Source organism: Zosterops lateralis (assembly GCF_965231275.1).
Source record: "Zosterops lateralis genome assembly, chromosome: 9".
NCBI classification, from domain to species: Eukaryota; Metazoa; Chordata; class Aves; order Passeriformes; family Zosteropidae; genus Zosterops; species Zosterops lateralis.
The window spans coordinates 5,768,428-5,778,451 of record NC_139769.1 but is presented as its reverse complement, the minus strand read 5'-3'; the positions used below and the strand labels follow the sequence as shown (position 1 = coordinate 5,778,451).

The 10,024-nt window shown below is 43.4% G+C and overlaps 1 protein-coding gene across 1 annotated transcript; it reads right to left on the bottom strand.

Annotated features, from left to right (window-relative positions):
* Nucleotides 1-6,699: 6,699 nt before the first annotated feature.
* COA7 (cytochrome c oxidase assembly factor 7) lies at nt 6,700-8,573 on the bottom strand. The gene is made up of 3 exons (XM_083867516.1): nt 8,460-8,573; nt 8,098-8,238; nt 6,700-7,278 (listed from the first exon to the last, which is right to left on the bottom strand). Exons 1-3 carry the CDS (start codon nt 8,563-8,565, stop codon nt 6,830-6,832), a joined length of 696 nt encoding a protein of 231 aa, XP_083723642.1. The 5' UTR covers nt 8,566-8,573; the 3' UTR covers nt 6,700-6,829.
* Between the last annotated feature and the right edge of the window lie 1,451 nt (nt 8,574-10,024).

Genomic DNA, 10,024 nt, shown 5'->3' with positions numbered 1-10,024 from the left:
ATTTGCTTCAAATTAATTAATCATATGATCTCGTTTTGTATAAGGACAAGCAGGTTCCAGCTAGAAATAGTTCCTCTCCTATGAAATTGATTCCTGATCATTTCTGTTGTGAAGCTGCCCTTCTTTTCAGACTCTACTATTTTAAAAAATCCTGTTTATTTTCACCAGCTCTGCTATGATCTGTCCTCTTGGAGTGATTGGGCCAAGGTGAGTTACATTCCTGCAAGCCCCCTAAAGCAATCACACAGGTCCCAGGTGGGGGAAGCTGATGCTTGATGTGCTGCAGGAAGTGTGCAGAGTCCCTTCGGTTTTAACTCTATTCATGGGCTGAGCAGGATTGCACATAGCAGGTTCTTACAGGAAACAGTGTTTATGTTTGTCACTTATTAGTTCAAGCCTCCAAGCACAGACAGTACTCAATCAATTTTTCTCCACACATTCATCTGATCCATTTGCAGTGGCAAGACAAAAGCAGAGAAATAGCCCATAATCCCGGATTGCACAAGGACCTTCCTGCAAGAAAATTTTCAAGCATTAATCCTCAATGTAATTAGTTTTCAAGGCTGCATCTGTTTGCCAGCCTCACAATATCTCTGGTTCAGCCTAGTGAACAGGAACTGAATCAAAAACGTTTGTTCTTTCACACTTTACACATCAAAAGATGTTACCACCTTTCTTTTTGTCACCCTCTGTTTGTCCCCAGCAACATTAATGCGTTTTGAGAGCACCAAGCAAGGCGTGAGCAGCCTGGGCTTGCAGCCCCTCAGCTCTGTCAGCAGCCTCCTGAGCACCAGGTGTCCTGGCTTGCCTCTGGATGCCATTTCCCAGGTTGTGTGCAGGATGCTGGAATTGCCCCCTGCCAAATGACCTTTCCTCTGGCTCTCCAGAGGAAAACATTTCAATTGGAGCTTCAAAGATGTAAAACTTTTCCACAGTTTGGCTCAAAGCTCTCATTGATTGTTGTAATGTATCTGCCTGTGGGACAACAGCAAGTATTCTGGGTCAGCACTGAAAAATGCAGGGGGAAAATAGGCACTGAAATCAAGTGGTCACTTATTTGTTCAAATCATAGAACAAAACCCTTTCTTGAAATTGTTCCCCAAAGATTATAATGGGGAAAATAGCATACATATAATATCTCCAGGGCTCTGATGTATAAATATAGCCTTAAGTTGCAACTTGTAACTACAATAGCTAAAGCAAAATTATCCTTCTTTTGAAAGGACTGAAAGCTTTAAATTCTTACCTAAAGGGTACAGGTACTGCATAAGAAAATACTCTCTGACCATAGGCTTTAGTTTGACACACATATCAAGATGGCATTGGATTAGGACAGAAACGTCATAGAGAATTAGAACCAGACACTACAGATCACCTATCTCCTGTCATTGATAGAACTATATTAACAAGCTGTTGATTTGTGTTGCAGTTTAAAGCATCAGTGGATCAGCATTGTCACCAGGGTGTGATAGTGTGATCTGGAAATGTCCATACCCTGCTGTGAGAGCAATGAACAGAGCAGTCAGCAAACATCACACTTGGGCATTTCATGCTGCAGTACACAGAAAACAGAAATTATCAAGCCAGGTACACTGCAGAGATGTTTTGGTTAAGTGTTAAAGGGTGTGGGGAGTTTTTGCTGTTTGCTGTAACAAAAACCTTTGTGCTGCTTCTGCAGAAAACTTCATTTGTATTGAATTTGTTCACATATTCTATGGCTTTTGTAACCATATCAGTCCCTGGCATCTTCTGATATCAACCTCTGAGTTCTGAGAAACATTTAAAACTCACAAAACCCAGCAGAAAGGAATTTAGAATAAGCTCAAGATTTCCCAAATATCTAAAGTTTTTAACCTCAAATTATAAATAATCTCTCTGGGGGTCACTGTCTGTTCATGAATCCCACAGCGTGTGAGCCCTGAAGCAAGTTTGGATCCCCGTGACAGCTGATGTCACTCTATCAGCCTCTCTGACAAGTAAGAGATTTTATATTGCCTTTGTGTCAGCTGCAGAACAAATAAGTAAAACAATGCTGTGGAGAAAACACTTCATTTAAAAAGGCACAGAAAACAACTTCTCTGAAGAGCTGCTTGCAGTGTTGACAATGTCACAGCTTCTTATTTTCCCTTCAGCTGCTATTGATAACACTTGTGCTGAGCTGGCTATCACATCTGTCAGGAATAATACTCCATTAACATTATCAGAACAGCATTCAAAGGCCAGTTTCCCATCTTAGTGTTTCTTGGCTTGTAAAGAATTGAAAAGTCCTTGCCTTGCTAAATATCATTTGGAGAATAATCACTTTGGGCCCCTACTGACATCATGTGTCCTGCAATGAGTCAGAAGCTGCTCAGTGGCTTGTCCTGTCCTGAACCATAGACATAATCCAGGTTTCCTTCTCAGGAGTTTGCAGAAAAGGTTGTTGCAAAGCAACAAGGGTTTCCTGGGCAGGAAGCTCTGCAGGAACATGGCGTGCTTCCAGTGGCAGGAGAGCTGGAAGGAAACCAGCCCACTTCTTTTCAGTGTTTTTGGTGAAAATGAAATAGTCACACCAGACTATCATGTGTCAAAAGAGGACTGTCAGAATAAGGAACTTCTAACATAAATTCAGCTTAGCCTGATCTTCAAGTTATGAAATTACATCACAGCTAAACAATTAACATTTTTCTTTAATGGCTTTCTTGCCCCAGCTCTGTATGGAATGGCTCTCTGTGAGCTGGAAAGGACTGGGTGAAGTGCACTAGAATGCTGTGGGTGACAACTGCTGTATAAACATGCGGGGTTCTCATCTTCTTTCTTTCTTCTTTTTTACCAGTTGCTAAGAAAAACTCTCCAGGGTACGTTTAAAGCACTGTACTTCACTTTTGCATAGACAGAATGAGAACTTACAGAGAACTCCCACCACACTCGTGAATTTGAGCACAAGAATGCATTGCAATTACGCTGTTCACAAATCTCCATCTGAAATCACCACTCCAAAGTGGCCTAAATTTTATAATTCCATAGCACACAAATGTCTGACTAGTTGATTAGGGTAAAAAGATTACAAAAATGTTTTTTAAAATATTACAAAACCATATTATGGTATTACAAACAAGACTGCAAAAAACGATGGGTGTCTGTAAGTATAAAACACATTTAGAACAAATATAGCAATGGTAATTTGTAACTAATGTTAAAAGTAGAAAGCAATAACTACAAATAAGAAATATGTGACAGTCTAAAATTAGTGTAATTACTGGATATTGTGCTTGCTTCAAGTGTGGATACTGAAAAATGAAAGCACTGGGAGGCTACAGATCTGGGAAATTAAATCAGACAAATTTGGCACAGAATTGATCCTTATAGTCTTAAGATTCTTGAGGAAATCTGTTTTGTGTGGATTCTGGGCTGTATTGTTGATACAGTGTGTAAAATTAGAGCAGGGTACCAGTGTTTAGTACTGAAGTATGTGTTAGGGACTTTGGACAATCCTGACTCTTAGACCATGTATCTCTGGGTCAGGGGTGTTGTTATGGGTGCACACAAATGGCCTAATGTCAGGATCTGAATTGAACTTGAACCCCTGGGTGTTACCCCAGCACAGATTACTGCAATAATGATAAAACCAGATTTATTGCTTATTTTCTGGTCTATTTCTTGCTGTGCCGTGACTCCTTTTTCCTTCCTTTCTCTTCTTGCTTCACTCCCCACAAAAGAAGCCAACCCTGAGCAGAACTGTGTTGCTCTGAGCTTTAGTGGAGGAGATGGTGGGAAGCATAAGCAAAGGAGGAATTCTTCCTTCTCCACCTACCAAAGGAGGAGAAGAGCTACTTGAGAGTTCTTCTGTCTCACATGATGAAGTGAAAAATTGCCAACAGAGCAAATTTCTTTCTGTACTGAACAAAAAGTTTGTGCTATAACAAGGAACAGCACTATTTTTGTTTCTTGGTGTGATGATGACACAAAATCACCCAGACCATCCCTCTGAGTGGGTATGTACAGCCACAAGAACTCCCTTCACACATACATTACAGAGAGGAGTTGTTACTGATGGCTGAACAAAAGGTCAGCAAGCTGCAAAACTGCTTTTATTACAATATAGCACATAAACAGAACCACTAGAAAAAGTCTCTTTTTCTGCAAAATCATGTGGCTTCTTTACCCGGCACCATCTTTTGTCCAGGATTAATCCAAATGATACTTAATGACACATGATGTGGGGGTAGTGTTTAATCTCAGTTCAAAACCAGCCCTCTGGTGATCTTTTCACAGCTGCAGGAAGCATCCTGCAAAGAATGCTCTTTCATCATTTACAGCAATGTATTCACATGTCTATTTAATTAATTAGGGTTGGTTCCTTCTGAAGTACATTGCTGCTTTATTAATGGAGGTTGGCTGTGCACTTAGATCAATGCAAACAAATGAAAGGGAAAGCAGGCGGTGGTTTAGGAGCTGTGAAGCTGACATAAACACCTTTATTTCTTAGAAAACCCACTGATCCTGAAGAGATCAACAGGTTCTTCTATATTTCCAAGTATTCTGCTATGATCACATATCTATTACTCTTTCTTTATGATCTCAGAGGCTTTGAAAAAAGTTTTCTTCCAGGAGAGCATAAAGTTTAGACTTTGTAACATCAGGTAAAAGAAAGAGCAGGAAGATCTTGGCCTTTTGGTAACACCCCTATAATACCAGAGCAAGATGGTTTTAAGCCAAGATTTGCAGGAAAATTTTCACCTCTTTTAAGATTTTGATTATGTCTCCTGAACAGAATCTTGAGGTTGAGAATAGACTGCTATTCACAGAGTTTGTTCTCTGCTACAGACTGCATTAACCACATATAATTTGTAATGAGACTGGCTGACTTTTTTTTTTTTTTTTTTAATACTTTGTCAGTTTGGAGGGAAAGGAGTCATATAGGTGAGGGCCTTAGCTATCTAAGTGCATCTGTTACAACATCATCAATATTTGTGTAAAAAAATATAGGTGTGCCCAGAGCAGGCAGCAAACTGTTCAGAGACAGCCTAAAAACACAAGAGCCTTCCTGCCCAAATTTGGGTCTGCCTTTTCAACCAGTGGTGCAAAATTGGCTGACACTTCATAAACTTATCTCACACACTTCACAGCTTTTATGAAAATGGTTTGCTTTATAGTATTTAAGCTCTGAAAGTCTGTGAGTTCTCAAGTGCTATGAAAAAACATCCCCACAACATGCACTTTATATGTGGCTTTAATTATCTACAGTGTGTGTCACTCTACTGAGGATGTTCTCTGGTGCCTGTTTGCTGTGTTGATTGGAAGTTCCTGGGAGGATCACTGACAGTCATTAGTCCTGCTGGAAGAAAAGTGCTCAAGTGTTTGGGCTGAGGATCTGAACAAAGCACTCTGTGGCAGTGAGCATTACAGGGCTTAAAATATCACCCAATTCTCCAGTGCCTTGACCCACCTGTAATTGCCTACTCCTGAACACATGGATCCCAAACTGTTTTATTACTGGTGTTACACTCCACAGAAGTAGCATTTACTTACCTTTCCCAAGTGAAACAAACGCCCAGAATAGTACCTAGCAAAAAATCAGGCAACAAGTGTCCCTCTAAGAGCTTTAGCCTTTTGAACTGCCAAAAATTAATAACTGTTAACAGAAAAATTACTCTGATTTTACCACCACTATTTGTTTTTCTTCCAGGCTGCTGAATACCAGAGCCACACCAGTGTGGAGTAATGTTTTCATACACTGCCATCTGTTGTTACAGGGTGCCTGTGTCACTGCTGTGCTGTGCTGCTCAGGTTTCTGTTCCAGCAGCAAACATCCTTCCCAAGAACTCTGTTATATTGGAAGAACTGCTTTAATTCATACATGCAGTGAGATTCTAACAATTCTGTTTTCACTTGTGGCCACAGCCAAAGTAATGTTGCTTTTAATCCCACTTCACTTATTTCAGCAGTGAAGTTTGTATCTTTATTTAGTCCAGAGCCAGAGGATTCAGGTTCTGAGTAGTAAATTTACAGCAAAACATACACACCACACACTTCACATATATTCACACACACCAAAATTACAAAGGAGCTTGTCAGCACATGAAAACATACATAAACACTGCCCTGCTTATTTAAACAGCTGTTTCAGAATCTGTATGTTTAGCTACAGTTTGTATATATATAAGTTATGGATTTGAGTCCAAGACGTGATGAGTTAAGCACCTTGTTCTGTATTAGAAAAAATAGAACATAATGTTCCAGAAGCTGGCAGGGAGGTAAAAGGTTCTGTGTGTGATCAAATAAGGGACAGTCAAGTGTGTTGGGAGAGCAGCCTGAAGCTCTCAGGCACATATGACAGGCAGATACACAGTCACAATCCAGTGGCAGGAAATAAGGGAGCTGGGAATTGGCCTAGACCTACGGAATTACAGATGAATATCCATGCTTTAGAGCAGCTCACACAAGTGTGCAGCTATCAAAGTTCTGAAAATGTTGGTGAGAGATGGAACAATTCAGACTGCCCAACCTGCAGTTGTGATTTTTGTGTGTCTACAAAGCTGGATATTTAAATGTTGGACACAAAAGAGATCCTTTGTGCTTGAAACCATGGGAACAAAGTCCCAAAAGACTACAAGCTTTTGGCTTCCTTAAAAAGAAAGGAAGGAGCTAAGCCAAACACACTTAAGAACTTGTGTGTTCAAAAACATAGAAAGGCACAGCAGAGATAGTAATTTGTTGTATCCATAAAAATATAATTTGCATATCCAAATACAGGATATTTATTTAAATGAAAACAGTACGCTCAATTTAAATAACAAGTTCACTTGCCATTTAAAAACCACAGTCTTAATATCTACAACTGCCAGTTTTACTCCCCAAACGTTAGAGAACTTGCAGCTTCTTTCTGTTCTATATGCAACTGCTTTGCCCTGTTTTTCAGCTCCTCTGCCTTTGCATCACTCTTCTCCACACCATCTCCCAGCTTGTACATGCGGCTGGCATTGGCACAGGCCCACACGTGCCCCAGCTCACAGCCTTTCAGAGAGTACTTCAAGGCTTGGCTCATGTCCTTGGGGACCCCAGGTGCTCCCTGCAGGTACATCACACTCAGGTTGAAGCAGCTGGGAGCAAAATTGCCATCACAGGCTTTTGTGTAACAATCTCTGGCCACAGCAGGGTCAGGCTGATCATTGTTGGCTCTCCCGTCCTGGGCCAGCAGCCCAGCGCTGTGACAGGCGTTGGGTGACTTCTTCCCACCCTTCTCACACGACTTCATGAAAGATTTGTAGGCAGCTTTCAAATCCGGGTCGAGTCCACCTGCCAGCCAAGAACCAAAACATTACTGTGAGGACGTGTTAAAACAGCTGGGAGCTTTCTGCTTTGCAGGATGGTTCCCACTGGGAATACAGCATCCATCACTTTAGACACTACAGTCAACATTCAGGACTTCAGAGACATTACTGTTGTCTCAGTGACAGTTTGCTCATGTCTTTGAGTTGGAAAATTCTCTTCCACTCATCAGTAAACACAACAGCATCAGTAACCAAAATATAACCCAGACCCAAAAAACATTCTTTCCACTACTACATCCATGGATTTAGTATCTTACACAAGGCAAATATTATTTTGCCAGTATACCTACACCAAGACTCTTACTAGTTTGGAACAACAGTAAAAACATTGTTCCTTACTAGTACTATCATTTGGAAGATCTGTGACTAATTTAAGATGCTTTCCATTACTGTGCCAGCAAATGCATTTTGAGTAGACTTGGGGACTACTTAGGTATGCATGTCACTAGTCTGTGACTTTCTTTCTTATTTTCTTTCACTGAGAATAGTCTGACGAGAAGAAATATTATGAACTGAATATGCAGCAACACTGAACACTGGCTGTACTTACCTGTTAAACGGATGCAATTATAAAAAATAATACATAGTTAACATACAGCTGATTTTACAGAAGGAAACAATTTTAGGTTTTTCATCCTAAACTTTAATGAGGTGGCCATGAAAGGGGCGGGACAGGTAGTAGCTCTTTCAAGGTCAGGAGGGCAGGCAGGTGTGGGGGTGTCCAGGCACCTCGGGAAGGAGTTCCCCAAGGGGGTGGCGGAGTCACCTGCCCCCCCGTGCCCACCTTTGCCGAGGGCCTGGTAGGCGCCCAGTTTGTAGCAGCTCTCGCTGTGCCCGTGCGCCTCGCAGTTGTCCCGCAGCACCCGCGCCGCCGCCACGAAATCCTTCCTCACGGCGTCCAGGTAATCGGCGAAGCGCTGGCAGCCTGCAAGGGACAGGGAACAGGGGCTGAGCCTCTCACCGGCCCTGCAAGGGACAGGGGACAGGGGCTGAGCCTCTCACCGGCCCTGCAAGGGACAGGGGACAGGGGCTGAGCCTCTCACCGGCCCTGCAAGGGACAGGGAACAGGGGCTGAGCCTCCGGGCAGCCCTGCAAGGGACAGGGGACAGGGGCTGAGCCGGGCGGGGAGCGGCGGCAGGGCCTCACCGTCCGGGTCCTTCTCCTTGAAGCACTGGTAGCTGTACTCCACGTGCAAGTTCTCCAGGTACGCCCGCACCTCCTCCTCGTCCGCGAAGTTGATGAAGCCGGCCATGGCCGCGGGGCGGGATCGGGGCGGCGGGGCCTGCGAGCGCCGAGTGATCGATTCGGTCCCGGCCCCGCCTCCGTCCGCTCCCACCGCCCCTTCCCACCGCCCCTGCCCGGCCCCGCCTCTGGCCGCCCCTTCCCCGCCCTGTTCTCCTGCCCCGCCCGTGGCCGCTCCTCCGGCCGCCTCTCCCGCCCCTGTGCAGGCTTCTCCCCGCCTCTTCCCCATCCTCTCTTCGCACACTTTCGTCTGCCGTTCCTCCCTTGCTCCGCTCAGCAGTACAGTTCCCTCTTGGGGTGACCGGGAACTCTGACGGTTCAGCAGTTTTAAGCGATAACACGCTGTCAGAATTGTACTTTCAGAGTTTTGCACCGCCGAGTGCGTATTGCCCAGGTCTGATTCAGCGCAGCCCATAAAGTGAGGTGTGGGGATTCACGAGAGTAAGACAGACTTAATTAGCGTATCTAGTCTGGTGACTAGGATGCTCTGGAAAGAACAAACAGAACTTTGAGCTCATGAGAAGATGGGATTAGAAATCTGCTTAAGAGAAGAAGATTCAATTAACCCTCTACATAGATATGTTGGAAAATGTATGAGTTGTTTGTATGATCTTTTAACCTAATTATTGTAGTAGAAATTATTAACCTTACTGAAATGGTATATAAGTTCTTGGAAAACCTGAGTAAAATCGGATTCTGATCATAGTCAGTCTCCCCATCTCTCCTTCAATCGCCGATAGTGAGGTGTAACAGTACATTAATTGTGCTCTGCATGGCCCAGGAGCAAGCAGGGCTGCTTTCCCCATTCCTCAGTCTGCCTCCTGCACGCTTTTGTCTGGGTTAACAATAATTTCCAAATCCGGTTTAGAGCAGGGGTGCTGCTGTGAGAGACTCCCAGCCACTGCTCCTTTCTGTGGCACCACCAAAGCTCTCCAGGTGCTTTGTGAAGTCCTGGGAGCTGCACTGAGCAGGCGGTGCCAGGGGCACTGGGAACACCAGAGGCTGGTAAGCACAATAAACCTGGTTCTCCGATGGTCTGAGAGTCACAGAATGGTTTGGGTGGGAAGGGACTTTAAATATCATCTCCCATCCCCATTCCATGGGCAGGGACACCTTCCACTAGAACAGGTCGCTCAAAGTCCCAGCCTGGCCTAGAATACTTCCAGGGATGGGCACCCACAACATTATGGATTAATATAACCCAAAAATGCTAACAGAATACTTATACAAAACATGGCACACTATCCAACTCCAGCAGCTCTGAGCACAAACTGAGTTTTCTCTGAGTAAAGTAACGCATTAGAAATCTGTGTGATGAATTGCTTAAAATTAATATGAGTTGGAGTTAAAATAAATTTAAAGAATATTTGCAATTGCTTTGTCCCAAATTATTTCAGTAGGATAACACTGGCTTGTGGAGTTTTTGGGATAAATAAAACTCTGTTAAAATCATGTGTAGAGTCTCTCAT